At 33.6% G+C, this 22,590-nt stretch overlaps 2 protein-coding genes across 2 annotated transcripts; both read left to right on the top strand.

Annotated features, from left to right (window-relative positions):
* The first annotated feature begins 1,414 nt into the window (after window positions 1-1,414).
* On the top strand, window positions 1,415-11,166 carry LOC132551639 (acetylcholine receptor subunit alpha-like). The gene is made up of 2 exons (XM_060215814.1): window positions 1,415-2,560; window positions 10,990-11,166. The coding sequence occupies exons 1-2, from the start codon at window positions 1,415-1,417 to the stop codon at window positions 11,164-11,166; spliced, it is 1,323 nt and encodes a 440-aa protein (XP_060071797.1).
* Window positions 11,167-17,985: 6,819 nt separating this feature from the next.
* LOC132551673 (FMRFamide peptide receptor frpr-18-like) lies at window positions 17,986-19,152 on the top strand. Its single transcript, XM_060215853.1, has one exon. The coding sequence runs from the start codon at window positions 17,986-17,988 to the stop codon at window positions 19,150-19,152; it is 1,167 nt and encodes a 388-aa protein (XP_060071836.1).
* Window positions 19,153-22,590: the final 3,438 nt, after the last annotated feature.

Genomic DNA, 22,590 nt, shown 5'->3' with positions numbered 1-22,590 from the left:
CAAAATATTTAAACTTTTATTTGGTTATGAACATAGTTCGTTGGCTTCAAACTAGTAAACAGTTAAAATAAATTATTTACGATATACACAAAAGCGTCATGCCAACATAAAAAAATAGTTGAAAGTCGACGTGAAAAAGATCAACAAGGCCTACGTTTAAACTTTAAGTATTGATATTTATAAGAATCCAACAAAGATTTAAGTGCTGGAGAGATGTTGGTGTTTAAGGAAACCGTGCCACCAGGAAAATATCCACATGGACTGGCAGGTTGTCGCGTACCTTTACTTATAAGAATCGAATTATTGTTCCCCACTCAGGTTTCAAACTTTTATTACGAGATTTGAAATACTTATTGGATGAATTAACAAACTGACGTCCACGTAAAATATTTCGCTTTTATCAGAATTTCAGATATATTGTTTATTTTATTGCTTACAGAAAGTGTGTGATCGTAGTGATGGGAAACTGGACGGACATTTATGATTTGGAGAGACTTGGTGATACTTTTCAGTATTGATCATCTATTTATCATTTAATGACTGTTTCACATCACGGTAGTAAGTATGAAACTCCATGAAATCATAGTCCTTATATAACAAAGGTCAGTATTTAACCATGGTATGTATATTGTTTGGTACTATTTCCAAAACCTTAATTTGGGTTCGTATATAAGATAATACACGTATATATCTGACGTCAACCAGACGTTTTGACAAAATAATAAATTACAGTTGCTATGTTTTGCGAATAGTATTTACCAGAGTTACATACTTCTCCTTAAGGAAATTAATGACAATGGAGTTTACCAGACGTAACAGCGTTGCTAATGGGTTATGGCTAAGTATTCATATGTGGTAGACAAATTAACATAGGTCATTAATGTCAGTGCCTCCGCTGGGATTTGAACCCAGGTCCTCTGACTTACTACTCGGACGTTCAAACTAGACATACGTTCTCTCTATCCGTGCTCTATATTGCGGCTAGTATTTATCAGGGCCATGTTTCATGAAATCACGATGAATAATTGATTGGTATTGTACATTATGAAAGATTAGTTGGCACGATCAAATGAGTTCCGTACACCAGTATACCTCGTAGACCAAAGGGGAATTCTTACAACGTACCTATTCCCGTAGCTATCTGACTGAACTCTCCATCAAGTGATTATCAATATTCTAAACTAAATTGAGTGTTTAAAGGCCTTGTGATTAACGGTATGGTTGGAACGTAAAAAAAGGATAACAGAAAGCTGTTCTGCTTTGTTATTATTCTAAAGTTTGAGTGACTTGTCACAAGTAACTTAACATTGCATATAAAGAGTTCTTTAAAACAGACGATAGCAATATATTGGTTATTTGAACGCAAGTCACTAACGGAGAACATCGAAAAATATTTGAGAAGCACTACGGCATCATGTTGTTTGTTCGTGTTCTCATCATTTTCTGTGCTTTGTGCACTTCAACTGAAGGCGAAACCTATGCTATCGTAAACAAGCTAAAATCGGATCTTTTAAAAAACTACACGACGACAACTCGTCCGGTCATTGATCAGAGAAAACCTATACAAGTCATCGGCGAAATAGTATTCGGTCGTGTCCAAGAGCTTGATATTGTAGAAGGCATTTTGATTTCTCATCTAAAATTCCGTGTGAAGTGGAAAGATGAAGTTATGAGATGGAATCCAAGAGATTATGATAAAACCAGAAGTATTCACATGTCATTCAGTGATGTTTGGGTACCAGCTATCAAAATTCACAACGCCGCAGAGAAATCAAACTTAATGGAGGATCAAAGAGAGGTGCTACTCGTTAACTATCAATTTGATGGACGTGCAATTATTGAGTTCAATACAATAATTAAGTCGTTTTGTAAGCCTTTCGTCAAATATTTTCCGTATGACCAACATGACTGTCATATTATTTTCATCCCGGTGGGACATGTTGGAGGACGTGTTGTGCTGGTCCCATCTAAATCAAGCAGCGCACAACAATCGCAGAATGGATTCTGGGATGTGTCTGTGTCAAATCTGACGATGAAAGCATTTCATAATAAAAACGACAAAGTCCTCTACCTCGGAATAACTTTGAAACGGCAACCGCGATTTCTTGTCATAAACATGTTTGTTCCGGTTGTGCTCCTACAGTTTGTAATGTTTTTTGTATTTGTTCTACCAGCAAACTGTGGTGAGAAGGTATCATTTTCCATAACAGTTGTTCTGTCAATGGCGGTATTCATGACTATTGTAATGGATGAGTTGCCTCCGATATCAGAAGGTCTTCCTGTAGTTAGCCTGTTTCTTTGTATCAATCTTGCTATTAATGTCATTGTTTGTGTGGCATCAGTATTATCTGTTGGCTATATTCATCGAAACGACACGGAACAAATCCCACTAATTCTTCGGCTTATGTCAATGATGATGAATCTGAAAAAATACAGAACTTCAAACGCTGTTACTGAAAATGTTTTAGTTGAGACAAGTACAGATGTTAATGGAAAAGACAGAAACCCAAACAGCATTAACGAAAGGGTTACTGAGAAACCAGTACTAACATGGGTTGTCGTAAGTTACTCAATGGACAGAATGACCTTGATTATATGCCTTGTACTAATTTTAGTTGAAATGTTAATAGCATATCGTTATATATTGTAATGGGAAACATACGTTGATTTAGAAATAGTCTGTATAATAATATATTTATCATATTGCTCAAATACAAACGTAACTTTTTCGCAACCACAATATATTGGTATATTATTATTTCAATATGTGAGGTCCTCAATAAAGGCGAGTGAGTACATGGATACTAATATCTTAAATACATGAAACCAATCGTTTTCAGTTGAGACTACATTGAAATATTACATTTAAGTTAAAGCTATCTTTCCAACACGGGAGCAGATAATGTTTCTACACACTAGACTTAAAAATAATTACCTACTTAGAATAAAGTTTAAGTTTATTTTCCAACACAGGAGGCCATAGTTTTTCTCTACACTAGACTCAAAAATGATTAATAAAGTTAAAGTTAATTATTACTTATATTGGCCTTATAATTAGAATAAAGTACCTTATGCCGTCTATGTTTTTCTGTTTAGTTTTAAAGGTATTGATATCTGGAGTGGATGCAACGTCCTGCGGAAGTTTCATATTTTACCTGAATGAAATGTGAAGATAGTCTCTCTCCAAAAATGTTGTTGACTGATACGGGAATATTTGTTTTCTCTTGAAATATATCCGACAGATTCCTCTCTCCAAAGTTTCACAAACGTACATGTCTCTCTATCATACAATCTGTTCACCATCTTGTACATTTTGACCACGTCCCCTCAATGTCTCCTATTTTAATGTTGGTAGGATCAATTTCTTGAATCTCTCTGGATACTCCAGGCCCCTCGTTGCCAGTAGGTATTTCCTGGCGCCGTTGTACACTTTTCCAGTTTTTCTTTTGTTTGTACGGAGACCATACTGCCCCATCGTATTCCAACTGAAAAGACATTTGAAGAATGGGACGAATGTTTGGTTGTCTACAAATGGTAATAATCTCCCGATTATGACTAACTTCGAGTTTGCTTTTTGACTCTGTCTTCTATGTGTTCTTCACAAAGCTTAAGAATTCGTCTATGACAACTCCGATGTCCTTTTCCGATGTTTGATTCTAACATGTAATTTTTTAATTGCTTATACCTACCACCATGCGTGTATTTACATTGTTGTGGTTATATTGCTTCTTGTGATGCCGCAGAAGTAACATGCTTTCATTCCGAGAGCTCATTATTTACTGCAACATGTTGGGTACAGTTTGACAAAAATGAAATGCTGTATTCTTACATAAATGTCTGTAACTCTAGTAATGATATAAGATAGATGTATATAACTCTAGTAATGATATTAGATAGATGTCTGTAACTCTAGTAATGATATAAGATAGATGTCTGTAACTCTAGTAATGATATAAGATAGATGTCTGTAACTCTAGTAATGATATAAGATAGATGCCTGTAACTCTAGTAATGATATTATATGAATGTCTATAACTCTAGTAATGATATTAGATAGATGTATGTAATTCTAGTAATGATATAAGATAGATGTCTGTAACTCTAGTAATGATATTATATAAATGTCTATAACTCCAGTAATGATATAAGATAGATGTATGTAATTCTAGTAATGATATTAGATTGATGTCTGTAATTCTAGTAATGATATAAGATAGATGTATGTAATTCTAGTAATGATATTAGATTGATGTCTGTAATTCTAGTAATGATATAAGATAGATGTATGTAATTCTAGTAATGATATTAGATTGATGTCTGTAACTCTAGTAATGATATAAGATAGATGTATGTAATTCTAGTAATGATATTAGATTGATGTCTGTAACTCTAGTAATGATATGATAGATGTATGTAACTCTAGTAATGATATTATATAGATGTCTGTAACTCTAGTAATGATATTATATAGTTGTCTGTAACTCTAGTAATGATATTATATAAATGTTTGTAACACTCGTAAAGCATGTAGGATATGCGACCTGTACAAGCTTACCGAGTCTGTTTATTGATTTCATGAATTTACAAATAAAAATTAAATGTTGTTTGTTTCCATTTAATTGTTGTATTTTATAAGAATAAGGACAATGGATATAGATAAACACAACAAAAGTGTACTCACTGAAGAATTTGTGCGTTTATAATCCCGGTTGGTCAGATTTATCTGTCATAAAATTGATCATGATTATGAATGACTACTGATGAATCGAATTCAAATGAAAATGAAGATTGTACAAAAAACACAAATGAATGACACAATTTAATACAAATTTGAATAAGATAGAGTAGAGCCAAACACTGAATTTAACTGCATCATTCATTAGTTTTGCCCTTCTAGGAATTCTTAATGATGCTGAAAATCCCGATATTAAACCAACTGAGGAAAAATGAAATTGTTTGGAACAAAAAGTCAAAATTTTGACTGGGAGGTTCACTAGCCCCATGGTTAAATTTCGTGATTTTCATAGATATTATAATTTTAGAAGAATGTCAATTACATGTGTTTACCCTGATCGATGCTATTATTTGAATGAATTAAAAAGTGGCATAAAAATTCTCATATGTAATCTATCCAACTTTTATACAATATAGGCTCTTAGAACCGCTTACGAATCCTGGAAAGGCGAAAAAAGTGAATGATGCAGTTCAATTGATTACTAGTATTTGGTTACACTGTATATAATTCTACATTTGAATCATCAGTCATTGTACAATTTGTGGGTTTGCAGGTGATAAACTCTGCTGGTTGACACTACTATCCGAGGTTTGTCGTAACTTGTAAGCCATGTGTTAATTAACTTAAATAGTGGTATGGTTAGGAATATACACATTGCACCTGATCTTCTTTTCAAATTATTCAATACTTAAAGTTCTTAAGTTATAAGTATGTATACAAACAATACATTCAGCAGTGATGGAAAGCAGCTGTATTTTAGCACGTGCGGTAATTCGACGACATAATTACTCTCTGAATTTACTTAAATATTACGCTTAGAAATGTTAATTAGTTGTTAAAATAAGCTATTTTACATTTGGTAATGAACAAGTTGATTTACGAAAATTCATTAAATCGCTGTTATATCCGATAAAGTTTGGAACTATGTTTCCGCGCGGAGCAGTTATTTTGACGCTCGCTACTTTTGTCTTTCTTCACCCTCGCAAAGTACAGCTTATATTTTAAGACATCGACCATGTATTCTCTATATACATGGTTCGTTTTTCATTCATCACAACATTTCAAGTGAATATGCATGTTGTGCGCCTTGAAAAACTGAGTGCTGCATTATCTAGAAAGGAATATGAATATACATAGAAACTCCCCCCCTCCACCCCCCACCCCAGGGTTGTAGAAAACAGAGCTTGACCGTGCAATAACATAACGAATCCCAACAAATTCCTTTTTGAGATCGTTCTGTCTTTAGATTGATATGACCTCTGCCCAACCTGTACAGTTTATATATTTGCATTTGTATGCTTCTGTGCTAGGCGTCCTACATGAAAGATAAAGAATAATGAATATATTTTTTGGTGAAAACAAAGGTTTATGATCACAATCGTTTGTGAAATTTTCATTTCCTGGTGAAATATGCCTACATGTCTCAGACGCCTGATGCATGTTGATTCAATATGACATTACTTGGATTGCCATTTCGATGAAGCAGAGGATGTTTATCCTTTCGGAACACAAGGTTTTATTGTCAATGTATATTTCCAATTACTTGTGTGGAAATCTTTTCTTTTTACTCATATTTTGCTGTTGAATTACGATTTTGTAGACAGAAGAAAAAGAAATGTTGTGAATGAATTAGCACCAATAATTAAATCAATGATGTGTTAAGACAAAATTAATCGTTGGTGTTTATTTTAACATGCAGATGAAAATTTACCATGTGATGTAAAAGCGCAAGACATATTACCCCATCAACACAGAAAATGTGTCGAATAATGAAAGAATGCAGGTTGTAAAACATAAATAATATATATACATTGAAGGTATGTTTTCATTTAATAAATAACTTGAATTTAATTGTACAAGTGTATGCATATTTTAAAACATTGTCAAATATTAAGGACAGTAAAATGATGCCGTTGATCTGAGCTTTCGTACATGTATTTAAGTAAACATGGGACCTGTCCATTTGAACGCGACATCAAACTTTAATGACAAATTCTCATTAAAGATAAATTATGATAATGTATCGTTGATTCCATTGTTTCAGGATGGTACTGATACCACTGTAATTGTTAATAAATAAATGACCAAGGTCAGTGAGGTTATTGACCGTTTGCATTAATAACCCACATTGTCTATATGCATTCGGCCCAATATGTGACAAAGTAGTAAAAACGAAGGGGTGTGATCATGGATGTACCAAAGTATTGTGAATCAACTTTCTCTTTGCGTGCAATTTACTTTTGCAAATCTCGCGATCGAAATAAACTAGCGAAAGTAAACCGCGGAAATTTAAGATAGAATGAATGACGAACAAATGACAATTCTGGGATAAATAAAGTCGTTCTATCCCTTGGTAGTGGGACAGTGTGATCTCAACCAGAGAGAAATATTATTAAGTTTGATGACGTTTTTCAACTGTTTGTAGTTTACTCATTTCCTTTATTTTTGTATACTCTATTTCATCAACAATAGGTGAATGATTCGGTTTTTCTTATCCTGCGTGCCTCCTTAATCATGTTTGTGTTGTCCCATATTTACGCATCGCTGACATGACGTCGTCTATAGGAAGGGGAATAACTCCTCTAAACCCTGGAGTGAGACAAGGTAACCCCATCGTGGTAAATTGTTGATATACCGGTCAAAGGACGTTTAATATTTCTTATTTATCTATTTTCATCAATCACAATTCCTACAAATTAAGAAAATGGAGACAAACGATTGTCCTGATCAGTCTAGCGTTTCGGTAATATAAACAGCGTATAAACAAATTTGTAAATAATTTGACTGCGTTTTAGGTGATAGATTCATCTTTATAAGTGTATACTTAAGGCTCTCCAGTGTGAAGTGAGAAAATGTCATTAATTTACTACTAAGTAAAAGCGAATTGCTAGCACGTCATCAAAAGTATGTTCAAATTTATATCAATGTGATTTTCACGTTCCTATGAGCCTGGGGCTCTCTAACGGGCTTCTGAAAAATACATTGTGGTTATTGTCAAAGTTCCGCTAAATACTTGAAGACATTTCCTGAAACAGCATTCCTGATCAGATTTTACCCCGGATAAGTAAAGTGCAAGTAAAGGAAAAAAACAGATAAAGGTAAAAAGGTAAATAAATAAGATAAATCTAAATATGGACACCGAAATAAGTAAATAAATAAACGAAGAACCATCAGTCAACATCTTTTCCGTAAATATAAAAGATATATACCAATAACGACCTCATACAAAGGACATATCTTACGACCCGGAGATAATAATTGTAACTAATGTAATAACGATCTATCTTTAACGTTATCCGACTATTTTCTCTCGGGGTTATGTTCTACTTACGATTGATGTTTCCACGTATTTGCCGGAAGTCGTCTTGTTGTCTTTATATTTCGACCAATATTTATCTAGTTACCGTACCAACAAGACATAACAACCTTAAGGTTTTAACATGGTAACAATATCAAATTAATTAAAAGATCCGAAGCCGCTGCAGTAATTGTATTTACCAGATTTTCGACAGTATCACTAATCCCTATAACGTTCCGTGTTCATTTGTTAAGGTGCTGCAAGCCTTATCCGTATTAACACACCGAACTGTTGTTTCTGGAATCCTATTTCAAACGATAGGCCATGTTGGGGCCAGCTGGTCGTTTCGTTTAATTAAAGAACAAATAATTTTATACCAGCTTGTATAATACAATAGGCCTATTAATACGAATTATTCGTGGAAGCCTAATAGACAACCAGAGCAGTAATTTCGTACCACAGTCTTTAGTAATACTGTAATATTGGTTTCTATATGTTCCAGTAATACTGTAATGTTGGTTTCTATATGTTCCAGTAATACTGTAATGATGGTTTCTATAGGTTCCAGTAATACTGTAATGATGGTTTCTATATGTTCCAGTAATACTGTAATAATGGTTTCTATGTTTCAGTAATACTGTAATGATGGTTTCTATATGTTCCAGTAATACTGTAATAATGGTTTCTATGTTTCAGTAATACTGTAATGATGGTTTCTATATGTTCCAGTAATACTGTAATAATGGTTTCTATGTTTCAGTAATACTGTAATGATGGTTTCTATATGTTCCAGTAATACTGTAATAATGGTTTCTATGTTTCAGTAATACTGTAATGATGGTTTCTATGTTCCAGTAATACCGTAATGATGGTTTCTAAATGTTCCAGTAATACTGTAATGATGGTTTCTATATGTTTCAGTAATACTGTAATGATGGTTTCTATATGTTTCAGTAATACTGTAATGATGGTTTCTATATGTTCCAGTAATACTGTAATGATGGTTTCTATATGTTTCAGTAATACTGTAATGATGGTTTCTATGTTTCAGTAATACTGTAATGATGGTTTCTATATGTTTCAGTAATACTGTAATGATGGTTTCTATATGTTTCAGTAATACTGTAATGATGGTTTCTATATGTTTCAGTAATACTGTAATGATGGTTTCTATATGTTTCAGTAATACTGTAATGATGGTTTCTATATGTTCCAGTAATACTGTAATGATGGTTTCTATATGTTCCAGTAATACTGTAATAATGGTTTCTATGTTTCAGTAATACTGTAATGATGGTTTCTATATGTTTCAGTAATACTGTAATGATGGTTTCTATATGTTCCAGTAATACTGTAATAATGGTTTCTATGTTTCAGTAATACTGTAATGATGGTTTCTATGTGTTCCAGTAATACTGTAATAATGGTTTCTATGTTTCAGTAATACTGTAATGATGGTTTCTATATGTTTCAGTAATACTGTAATGATGGTTTCTATATGTTCCAGTAATACTGTAATGATGGTTTCTATGTTTCAGTAATACTGTAATAATGGTTTCTATGTTTCAGTAATACTGTAATGATGGTTTCTATATGTTTCAGTAATACTGTAATGATGGTTTCTATATGTTTCAGTAATACTGTAATAATGGTTTCTATGTTTCAGTAATACTGTAACGATGGTTTCTATATGTTTCAGTAATACTGTAATAATGGTTTCTATGTTCCAGTAATACTGTAATAATGGTTTCTTTTGTTTCAGTAATACTGAAATGATGGATTCTATATGTTTCAGTAATACTGTAATGATGGTTTCTATATGTTTCAGTAATACTGTAATAATGGTTTCTTTATGTTCCAGTAATACTGTAATGATGGTTTCTATATGTTTCAGTAATACTGTAATGATGGTTTCTATAAGTTTCAGTAATACTGTAATGATGGTTTCTTTATGTTCCAGTAATACTGTAATGATGGTTTCTATATGTGCCAGTAATACTGTAATGATGGTTTCTATATGTTCCAGTAATACTGTAATGATGTTTTCTTTCGTTGGTTCAAATTTTCGCGATCACACAATTTAATAGATGCTAATATATATATATATATATATATATATATATATCTTCACTCATGACGATGGGGAAAGCACGAAACGTGAAAATCTCGTGCACAGCAGTGTTGTGACATTGAGTTACACTGCTCGTCATACCATTAGGTAGTCTTCATAGATCTACATCAGTTTCCGATATTTTGATTAATTTCTGATAGCATTAAACAATGGCAAGGCTGACGGAAGTTCAAAGGGGTCAGGCCATTGCGATAATTATACAAAATGAAAAGCAAATACAGGTGTCCAGAACATTTCGGTGTCCATATTTGCACTATAGAACGTCTTGTTAGACGTCTAAGGGAAACTGGGCGGGTTGCTGACAGATTTAGGTTTGGGCGTCCGTGAGTGACGTTACAGAGTCAGGACATGTTTACTCGTGTTGCGCATTTGCGCAATCGGCACCTTACTGCTATTGAATCTGTACTTCATAATATAGGTACTCATAACCATCCTATCCATGCAAAAATCGCAAAGAAACGATAGCGGGAAGTTGGTCTGCGGGCACGTCACCCGTTTGTAGGTCTGCCCCTTACCGCTACTCGTCATGCACATGCCCCCAGAATATTCCCATTGAGGCAGTGGAGGCGAGTCTTGTTTACTGATGAGTCCCAGTTCACCCTGTTTCGTGTATACCGACGTCGTGGGGAACGTCTTGCTGATTGCTGCGTAGTAGAGACGGATAGGTTTGGGGGTGGATCGGTTATGGTGTAAGGAGGAATCTCACTTGAAGTTAAATCACCACTGGTTGTGGTAGCGGGTAATTTAACTGCCACTGGGTATAGAGATGCGATCCTCCGACCCCAGGTTGTCCCATTATTGTAGCAAAACAAACTTAAATTCCAGCAGGAGAATGCTCGGCCCCATGTAGCGAGGATCTGTCTCGACTTTCTCACTAACAACAATATCCGCCCACTGGACTGGCCGCCATACAGCCCCGACCTATCCACTATTGAGTACGTGTTGGACCAGCTGAATAGACAGGTTCGACGATGCAAGCCTCCTCCTGTTACTCTGGCCTAACTGAGAGCAGCCCTCTTGGAAGAATGGGCCAACATCCAAATGAGGAGGATAAACTCACTCATAGACTCCATGGCTAGTAGAATCAGGGCTGTGGAGAGATCGAATGGGGGACATACCTTGTATTGACTCTCCAGCTCCCACAATAGGTCGGTTTCGATTTCAGATTACAGAGTTCTCTTTCAATTCCCTTCAATTGCTCCTAAATCACTTACCAGATACAAATTGTTGATTTTGTAGTTTGTTCTGTATGGATTAATCTTCATTCTTACATAGTGATATTGAACATTATACTCGACGTCTTGCCTAGAATTATCTTCAAAGTTTACCCTGCGTTTCTTTATCCCTTTAGTATAGATATACGTTTTATTTTTTCTTTGCAAAAGAATATTAATGCTATCAACACAAGGCGAAGATCAGCTATACTCAAACATAATGTAATCAGAGAGCCTGATTGTGTCCTGCGAGCTTCAATTTGGACGTTTCCACGCATGTTATCGTAAGATTTTCTCTATTACAAGAAGCTGTAGTATCATTGAGTGTATGATTTGTAGGAGTTAATGTTCCTTAACAATTTACAAATGTTCTCGTTTCATTGAAACAGAATATTCTGTTGATATATGGTCATTTTCTTCTTTGGATGGGATTTTAAAAATAGTTTTAAATGTTTTCTTTTCAGTAAATTAGTATTTTAAAAGTTTATGTGTTCGAAATAAAATTCCGGCACGGAATGTAACATAAAGGTCGTCGTTCTAATTGCAAACGATATTAATGTTTTAAAATTTCATCAAAACTAGGTTTTATTCCAAGTTACGGTGTTAACATCAAGTTTAGAAAATTGTTGAATTGTTAAATGCATAATAGTTTGATTATATTGTATCGTGTTCAAACATCTGCCGGGATAGGGGGATGATAAAATCTGCATACTGAGAAACATATACTTGGAGTTTCTGAACATTTCTTCAGTCCTATCTGTGTAAGCAAACGTTAAAAATGAATTAATTCCAATCAGTATGTATCCATATTTATAGTATCGACTGTATACAAAGCCACTGACATCCAAATAACACTTCTATTGTACGTGGAACTGTCTTCTTACGGAGAAAGTGTAAAGTTGAATAATATCGTGTGTGACCATTTAATGAATCTACGGAAAACGCTTTCTCCTGTTCTGTCGTAACTATCAAGATTACACTACCTCAGTTGGCAACCCCCTGAGTACCAACCGTATATGGAAAAACCCTGTACGTCAAAACGAGTATAGTATAAGTATTCTTTATACCATAAACTAGATAAACCTGTTTTGCTCGACAACGTTTGTTACATGGCAGCTTATATACAGATCTTGGGTGACTTTTCGGTATTTTAATTCCACAAGTGGTCAGAATATTTTTTAACTAATGTGTCTCAGAATACTTGTAATATGATAAAACATCACTCATACAGTTCTATGATATTGTGATATATTACATAACGATATGACATTCCAGCTAGATTTTTGTACCACCAGTAATGCAGTTCCTTTACTAAATTTTCCATAAGACATAGTCTTATCAATTCCCAAAGCGTCGCCCCTTCCGCATTTCTTTCTCTGTCCCTAACTTCTTCTTTGTGATACATGTGCTATTATTTGAATTTTTTATTTATGTGTTTGCATTATTATATTATATTTATTACATGTTTACGGAATGAAATGATGTTTAAACTAATTCCGTCCTCAGCTATCGGTCTACAACATGATAACCGTTAATCCATTCCTAAAAATGTTCTATTATATGGTTAGTCAGCTGCATACAGATGTCTTCAGTGAAACGTTAGAGGTCAAGCTTAAATATGAAACAGATTCCACTCCCCCTTATGATATACACGAACACAAGGGACTTGAAAAAAAATCGATTTCAAGTGACTTCATTTCGAGAAATCTGAATCCTCGCTGAAGAAGTGTGATAAATTGTGATACCAGTCTATAAAGAAATGAGTTGTATATACATGTGGATTGTATCATTTTAAGTTTTTTATTGTCCTATCTATAAATCCTTTGTTTATTTTCCACAGAACGAATGTTTAATTAGCATGCTTAATTATGTATGTGTCTACAAGATGTGCTGGAATACAGGTGCAATTAATGCGTTGATATGGTAACATTGTTGCTCTCTAGAGACACGTACTCATAATCATGATAAGCATGAAGCTTCGTGTAATCCGTTCTTAGGATATTAATTTAAAAGTCATTGCAAATTACTTATTAAGCATATAAGCTTTATGACGTCATGAACAGCATCTTGATCACATGACCAAAGGTAGCAGAAATAAGATTTGATTTCAGATCAAGATAACAACATTCTCTCCGATCCAACGTAACTGGAAGCAGCAAGGTGCCTTTTCTTTTAACAGGTATGTATATTTTTTTTGTTTAATGTGTTTCCATTTAAAGATACAGCGTTAAGAGAAGTATCGTTAAGTCATGTATAGATAAGATAAGACACAGAAGTATTGTATCAGATATAGCTTTTTGTAGTTGGTCAAAAAAATTTTTTTTTTGCTAGTGAAGATTTTTTCCGACAAAAATACTTGAAGAATAGTATATTTTTACATGTGTGGAAATCAAAGTAAAAAAATCTATTATTTAAGTCCAAAACAATAATGCTAACATCATACCACAGAGAACCGATACATGTTGGACATATGTTCATAACATTAAGGGAAAATATTAATTCAATCAATTAACAGTGTATTTGAAAAATCAATAATTAATTTCAAATCAATATCAAAGGAAAGGATTTCTGAATTACCTGTGCGATGTGACAAAAGGAAATTCTGAGGTAATATGTTTTCTTTTCCATAAAACAGAACCAACTAATCAAAATTGGAAGATATTCCATAATCGTTCGACTCCTGTAAACATAGAGATATTTCGCGTTTGTAGATTTTTTTAAGCAAACTAGTTGAAAACAATACTGCCCAGTTATAGAAAATATAAACCATTAGCGTGCAATGTGTTTCGATGCTGAAATTATTCCTTCTAGTATCAAAGACGAGTTTTCTTACCAGGATGGTATTCGTTAGCTCGAGATAAAAAGGTCATGATGAAAAAGACTTTCCAAAATTGAAATTGATTTCGAAATATTTACAATGACAAGGTTGTCATAGAATATATTACACGCCAGACAAGAAATTAACGGCGCATTTTCTCATTTAAGTAGCTATATCTATCTAGTGCGCATGGTAAGTAATATTACATTAATACAACTGATATTTCAACAAACATTGCATTTTTGAACAGTTTTTGTCAATAGCACCTTGAATTTACAATTAATTAAAAAAAAAACGCATCACACAACCATTTCGTCCTTCTAGGACTCTTCAGTGATGTTAAGGGTCCAAGTTGTAACCTTGGAGGCGACGAAGGAATATCTAACCGAAGTAGTAGAGATAGCTTTGCTTCTGTATTGCAATATTTCCAAATATGGATTAAGGATAAGAACGCCAAAACATCACAAAATTTCTTTTAAAAATGTCTGTAATTGCAACACAAATTCCATTTTCATATCCAAGTGTTTATAAACTCAATAAATTATGTGTCTGTCGTGAGATGAGAATTTATTCTGCTAATAAAATACGACTCTGATACCGGTCTTTGACCAAATAGATATAATGGCTTTGCAAGATATATATTATAAATTTAAAGACTGGAAAACACGATGAGCTGTAAAACATAAGCGCTTTCATCACATTTTATTATATATATATAAATGTATCGCCTGAAGATGGCCGTTATGCCTGAAAACGTTAGCGGAATACATTTGCCGTGTTGATTTCATTCTTTTCAAATATATATATATACTTAACATTCTCGTGGTGATACGAGTACTGTGATACTTGACATCCAACACTACGATGGTACAATATTTTACATCCCAGGTACACATACATTAAGTTTATTACGCTGAACATTCCCGTGCAAATACGAGGATTGTACGTTTCTGGTAAGAAATCATAATTATGTTACATTTTCATCTACAAACGAACCTGTACATTAGAATTGTACAAAATTACAAAATTCAACGATTACTTTTTAAGCACTAGTGTAGTATAGCATTTGACAATAACTTACATACACTCGGGTTGAATAACATCAACTTGATTTCGTTAAAATTGTGTTAAATCGACTGCTTCCTTAATATATTAAAATTAATTTGACATGCTATAATTACTATCCCCGTACAGATACTAAAACTGAGATAAGGATAAATTCAGCTACGTTCACATACTTTCCCTATATCAAGCCGTCACTTGACCTTTCCACAGTTAATCTATATTCCCATGACAATACATGAACTATTTTTCTACGTGAAAAAATTGACCTGGATGATTAATCAGAGCCCTGTGATCAGGTCACATAGTTATATCTAGTCCTGCTTGAACATTTTACAGGCTTACTGGGCTTACTGGGTCTATAAGTATTTATCTGTACTTAATCAGTGTTTTTTCCCTACATAAATTTTTACTAAAAGAAACATAATTCATTTCTGATTATGAAATACGTCTGCATACTCATTAAACCACCGTGATTTAAAATCAGATCGACCATCTCACGTGTTTTGTTTTGATTATTTCCTAAATGCATTATGTTAGGGGAAAAGACAAAATATATAGTAATTCTGTTCAAATGCATTGCTCTCCCTTCTTATTCATAATTCGGATACACTGTGTTTCTGTCAATGTTACTTTTGTAATTAACATGCATGACATTGATAAAAATATCCAATCATTCATTAAAGAAGTTGCATAGAATTTTAGATGTGGATATTTTGGTTTTTCAAATTAAAGTTCATATTGTCCCTTGTGTTGAGTATTAATTTCTCATAATCCTTACAGACAGATTTTTTTCTCCTCAGACAGTTAAATAGAAATGGCTAAAATGTATTGTCTCACCAACAGAAAGACCGATAAACGAAGGTTTAAATTTCTTCGTGGTCTATTCAGAGTGCTCCTGGGTGGACCTGTCTATCTGTTCATCGTTTGAGCAATTTATCATCCAATACAACCCTTTCATACTTTCCTGTCGTAAGTAATTAATATCACCTAAGTGACGATATATGCTAGTAAGCTGCTTTTTATTCACCTGTCAAGGTGACCACCTGTTACACATGTCGATGAGGCACACAGCTGATAATACCGCTAGGTTAATTAATTAAACCTACCTATCTAAACTTAATCCAAGCAGTGTATTTCAGCTACGTATTAAACGACTCTGATATCCCAGTCCAACTAGGACGTTTTTTTCTTTATGCGCCTAGAGAAAGATATTTCTGAATAAAACTGATCTCACTATTACGAAGCGTTTAAAATCAACATGCCAACTGTTACAGAAAAAATCAGTTAATAGGATAACAATTTACTATATGTATTTATGTCTTTTCTATATCTATAAAGGATCGACATGCTTGAAGTATATATATAATTTTGTATGTGTGTGAGAGAGAGAATGCGCTTGTATTTCCGGTCAACAGTGGCCTATTGTACATCGGCTTACCAACACATGAGCAGCCTTGGTCGAGACAACAGAAAGTATAGGCCAAATCGTATTTAAACGATTTTGGCAAAATGTGGACAAGCTGGTATGACTCCGAACTTTCTATCAGAAAGATGTAGGTTGGTGTTATATAATAATGTACATTTTTCATAAATATTGCTTTTTAATAATGTTTGAAACCATTAATTATATTATTAATACGAATTTTGTACTCTTGGGTGTATATATCTAAGTCATTGACAGCTTACCAGCATCTTATGATAACGCGAGGCATTTTGGCACGAGGTTAGTTTTTGTTTTTTCCCTGAGTTGATCACATGGCATCGAATTATGACAAGTAATCTGTTAAAGGTAGATCACTTCTTTGAATAATAAATTTTCGTGAGGTGAAAATCTCATGGTTCCTCAATTAAGTATGTTTTCGTCGGCATTTGGTTTCATGAGTACTTGGCATATACCAACAAAATCTGGAACAAATTATTACAGGTTAATGATTCGTGGTATAGATAAATATTAGCTATACCTTTAACGGAAATACGTTTCCCTTTGAAATGACTGCTTAAACACCACTAGGCCATCGAAATGATATTTTCATTCGGTCATTACGAGTACAAACTGACGCCCATTCTGGCTAAATCAGCGCAAAAATTATACTGTTTATAATGACATTGTGAAATTTGCATACTGGCTATTTCATTTTTGTGTACACTCACTTAGAGTTTGTTAAATATAGTGTTTGTATGTTTCTTGGTCAATATTTTAATGTGAAAAAATATCGCATCCATCACAGATTGGTTTTAATGGTGTATATGGATATAAGTGTAAGGTATTTGCGCGTGAGGGTTTATTTCCTTGCCTATACATTCTTTTACACACATTTATGAATTATCGACATTGAAATATATGTTATTACGTTCAATATTTGAGAAAGATTTACAAAGAGAAAATCTACATAAATTTTCTCCTGATAATGACAAAAGTTTTAAATAAAGTTTAATAGGAAAAGGCTTGATGTTTATCGGGCTGGTGAATCTCCTTATCCACATTCTGACATTTCTTTCGATTAATTTTTATTTTCCTCAAACACCTCTCAGGTCTTAAGACGTAAAACCTTCGAATCACTGACAAAGTCCTAGAAGGACGAAACAGCTGTATGATGCAGCTTAATTCTTTATTTGTCTTTATTGTATCTCATTCAAAATTTGTATGAAAACGTGTTTCTATGTCTTTTGTACATTCCCATATTAATATTCCCTAATATCTTATTACAGATTTCGACACGGAAAATGAACGACAGTGCATGCGCGTACGACTACTCTGTAGTAGAGGATCTTCAAGGGAAGAACATCACAGAGGATGATAAGCTAAAATGGCCATGTGAGCTGAGAACTCTGTGGGTAGACATCCTCCCATTTGTAACACTTGTCAGAGGTCTTCTTTCTTACGGTACATCCATAGTAATCATACTTGGTCTAATAGCCAATTGTTTGTCTTTCATTGTCCTGACCCGGAAGCACATGCGAAAGTCAACCACTAACTTGTATCTGTCGGTTTTAGCAGTATTTGATTCGCTCTCACTTACCATGAACTTCATGATCGGAGTATTGAGGGGTCAAAATTTGACCATCAACAAGGATTTCCAGGATCACGAATCACTCTGCAAATTTCATGGGGTTATTGTGGAGCTCTTCAACCTGCTATCAGTCTGGGTAATTCTATCGTTCACGGTGGAAAGATTTATAATGATAAAATTTCCCCTGAAAGCCAAGGCATTAACCGTTCAGCGGGCGGCACTCGCCATCATCGGAGTATCATCGGCTGTTTTCCTCTTCTCAATGCACAAAATCGCCGTTTCCGGTTTTGAGGGAGACTCTGTGTTTGGATACAAAGCATGCAAAACACGGCGAGCAATTTTCCCGGAAATCATATATTTTTATGTGGCATTCAACACATGGTTGCCAACGTTCATCATTGTTGGTCTCAACGCATTAATCATTTTCGAAATCCGGAAAAATCAAATCAAACGGAAGGCCATGACTACCACATCGTTAACCAAGAAAGACGAAAAAGCAACTAAGCTGCTGCTTGTTGTTTCAAGCACTTACGTGATTCTGATTTTGCCTCTAGGCTTGATTCAGTCGACCGAGTTGATTTGGAACACGACAGCTAAAGTCAATCCCGGGTATCCAGGTTACATAGATTACCAGTCAACTAAAATCAAACTCAAATGGGCTAGGGCATTCTTCTTTTTCTTCTACCAGTTTAACTTTGCGATCAACTTCTTTCTATATGTTTCATCCTCATCTGCAACAAGGTTTCAGGCAACCTTGAGAAAACTGTTCGGATTGAAGGTCAAGGAAGAGGAAATGACGTGGATGCGCACACAAGCCACGAAAAGTAATGCTATTGCGCCAAATGCACCGTCGGCATCTGTAGTACCAGTTGAATCGTAGACTTCTGACTGATTTTGCTGTCTTTTCCTTTTTGCTTGTTAGGTGTACGCTGTCCATTCGATTTTCGCTGACAAACAATACCTCTATCGTTTTAAATAGTAGAAGAATGTCTTTTAAGTTATACCAATTTATAGTATACTCTAGTTTCGTTATTATATGGTCTCATGGATAAGGATTGTTACAAATTTGTGGTAATTTTATTACAATAAAGACTTTTTTTTTTTTACAAAAAATGTATTAAAATATCATAAATGTTGAAGTGTATTTTTTCAAAAAATTGTCTGTGTTTAAGAAATACCATTTATGACAAAATACTAATACATTTGTATATGATTTCGACGTTCATTATGGCACAACTGTAACAGTACAGTTTCTCCATTTGTAAGAAAATTGCATTTTATTTTATGTTAGTTTATATGTGATACACAATATACAAACCAAAGATGTCTATGATACTCAGTATTTAGTCTATCCGTGTGTTATTATAGGAAAGAAATTATTATGAATTGTAAGAAATAAATACCTCGTGTACCATTTACTTTTTATATTGGTTGGGGATATTCAAATGTAAATATCTTTTTAAAGGAATCACATTTCAAATGTATTTGCATTTTTATCTAAATGTATGAAAATTATGTTTTATTGTTGAAACAAATTTCTGTATTTGAAAAATTTGTTGATAAGTGAAATCTTTGTGATATTTTACCGCGTATGTTTATGTCTGATATGTGAAATCTCTGTGATATTTCACCGTGTGTGTATATGTCTGAATTTGATAAAAAATGTAAATGCATTTATATATCCGTTCCTATGATAATTGAAGTTTTAGCATGAAACTTTTATGCTTTAAAACAAAATGTTCATAATAATAATAATAATAATAATAATAATAGATAATTCGTTTCGAATTTACAGCCTTATTGGAGGGGTGTGCCACTTGATATCCTTATATATTTAATTTCTCTTGGTTGATTATGGTGTTGTACGTGTAGTAAGCTAGATAAGTAGCTTTCTCTACGCGATTTTTCGCGTTAATTTGCTGCTTTTAAAGGGGAAATAAATCATGTTTGAATTTACCACGATCATTATTTAAGCAAATCAAAATTAAAAGAGGACAGACGAAATTTTGAATCTTGAATCTTTTTGAATTTTAAAAACTCGTTCTGTCCGGGTTTCCAACACACGAACTCTCACATCTGCGCCAAATATGTTGTCTTTCATGATTTGTACTTAAAAGTTATATACACAAATGCAATGTATTGCATTATACATCTTATATGGGAGTTCAAGAAATGAATATTTATTTACGAATAAAGGTTCGTCTTTCTTTTGTCTCGCCACAATACGGTTTACAACTTAAGACACTGACCAAACAGTCTCTGTTAACGTCTCTGTTACTGCTTCCTTCCTATTTGAATATCAAACATAATAGGAGTACAATTTTATTGGTTATAATTTACATGTACATACTACTTATATCTAGGAAGAACAATCGTAAATGTGACAGATGGTATCTGTATTTTATTTCAGCAATACGGCTTATAAACGTGATAATGAAAAAAAAAAGAAGTGAAATTTGATACAGTCGTGATTTGATTGAATCTGATCTGCTTGTGTGTATCGCTTTTGTATCCCACTGTGTTTAAGACATGCCCTCTCTGGGGAAGTGCCTCTGCGAAGTGCATCCTTCTATAAATGATTTCAGGATGTCAAGGAACGGATTTTTCAATGCAGACGTGTTTACAGCAATACCGGATTACTGCAACCAAAACTTTGTCGTTTTAGTTCTACATACTATAGATTTTATAAACATTTCCCAATTCGTCAATGATTACCTCAGCAGTGTTTTAAGCCTCATTTATATCAAAGTATTTTAGAAGATGAAGGCTGTAGATTACTTTTAGATTATAAATACTGTATAGGGATTTGCTGACCTATTTCGCAATAACAAACTGAAGTCGTATCTCATCAGCGTTTAATAGATAACCCTGACGGTAAAATGAGGGAAAGTTATATTGATATAAATAGATATATTTCTATATATGTGATATATTGTATGTTGTGACATATTTAGATATTAATATTAAAGATTTTGGTTGTTGTTTTCAGAATTTTGTTTTTCTGTTGAAACAAACAAACTTAAGGTTTTGTTAAAAAGATATCTTGATATACAACAAGAAGAATCTATTTCCATCATTGTTTGATCTTCCACTGTTATTTAAAAGTTGAATAATTTTCCTTCTTCCTTCTTTTCCCTTCTGTTCACTTATTGTCTCTTAATTATATGAACTTTGAGAATTCTTCAAGAGAAATAGCAATAATTATCATTAAAAGTCAAATCAAATGTGGTCTCGCTTGTAAGCCATTGTACTTCTGTTCAGTCCCAAGATCAAGTTTGCACAACTACGGACAAATGGGAGCATACATGTGGACTTTGAGGAAGATTCATCAAGCGTTTCTCAAAAAACATCGGTAACAAATTTTCATGGTCAAAATATAAAATGTCCGACTAACAGCCATCCTTCTTCCCAAAATAAAAAAGTAAAGCTGGGACCAAAGGAGAAATATACATGAAATATGAAAAAAAAACTCTTCAGAACTTCTAAAAGAATACCGATAATTATCTCAAACTGTCAAATCAAAACTGGACTTTTTTGGCGAATTAGCTCACCAGATCAGAAAAATTAAATGAGAAGAGCTAGGGATCGATAAAAACCTACACGTCAAGCTTCAGAAATATCCTTTCTTTCCTGCGCTTTTCCAGTCATACTGATAGCATACTCAGCATTCATAATTCAAGATGGCCAATGTCGTGTTTGTTTCTCATTTCATATCTAGAAATAAACAGTCTTGCTTTTTCAAACTTACGGTGTTTATATATATCAGTCGATTATATAATCCTGTGCAAAATAGTTTGATAGCCGTTAAACTGTCCACAGAAAGCTGACGTATAAACTTTCCACACAGTGATTTAAATGTTAGCTGATGAAGTCTTCGGTGAAGGCTGAAATTTCTTTTTTTTTTCAATTCCAGCCAATATACCTAGTAATTACTTTGTTGTTGTTGTTAAACCCTTATTTCTGTAATCAAACAAGTTCTTCATTTCACAGTTTTATTGAAATTTTTTGTTTTTTGTTTTTAGGTGACAACTAAAATATATCACTGAAGTCTAGTTAACTCTAACCAAACTTTGAGCAACTGGGTCCCGGATTCATTATCTGTTTCTCTATGGACAATGTACAGTGGTTTACTTTTTCATCTTCCGATTGTTCACCTGTTGCCTTCGCTAAACTTTTAGCTTTTACTTTTTCCTTAGATTACAAAAAGCAGGGGAAATGGTTTACACGCTGTATGTATTATGTGTAACGAATACATATAAACATGATTAAGTGTAGAATTAACATATTAATTTGGCAAATGTTTATATTCAAAATGACA

This window comes from Ylistrum balloti, unplaced genomic scaffold (assembly GCF_031769215.1).
Source record: "Ylistrum balloti isolate Yb309-2 unplaced genomic scaffold, AGI_CSIRO_Ybal_v1 Utg370208, whole genome shotgun sequence".
Classification (NCBI taxonomy): Eukaryota; Metazoa; Mollusca; class Bivalvia; order Pectinida; family Pectinidae; genus Ylistrum; species Ylistrum balloti.
This window is presented reverse-complemented; position numbering and strand designations above follow the sequence as displayed.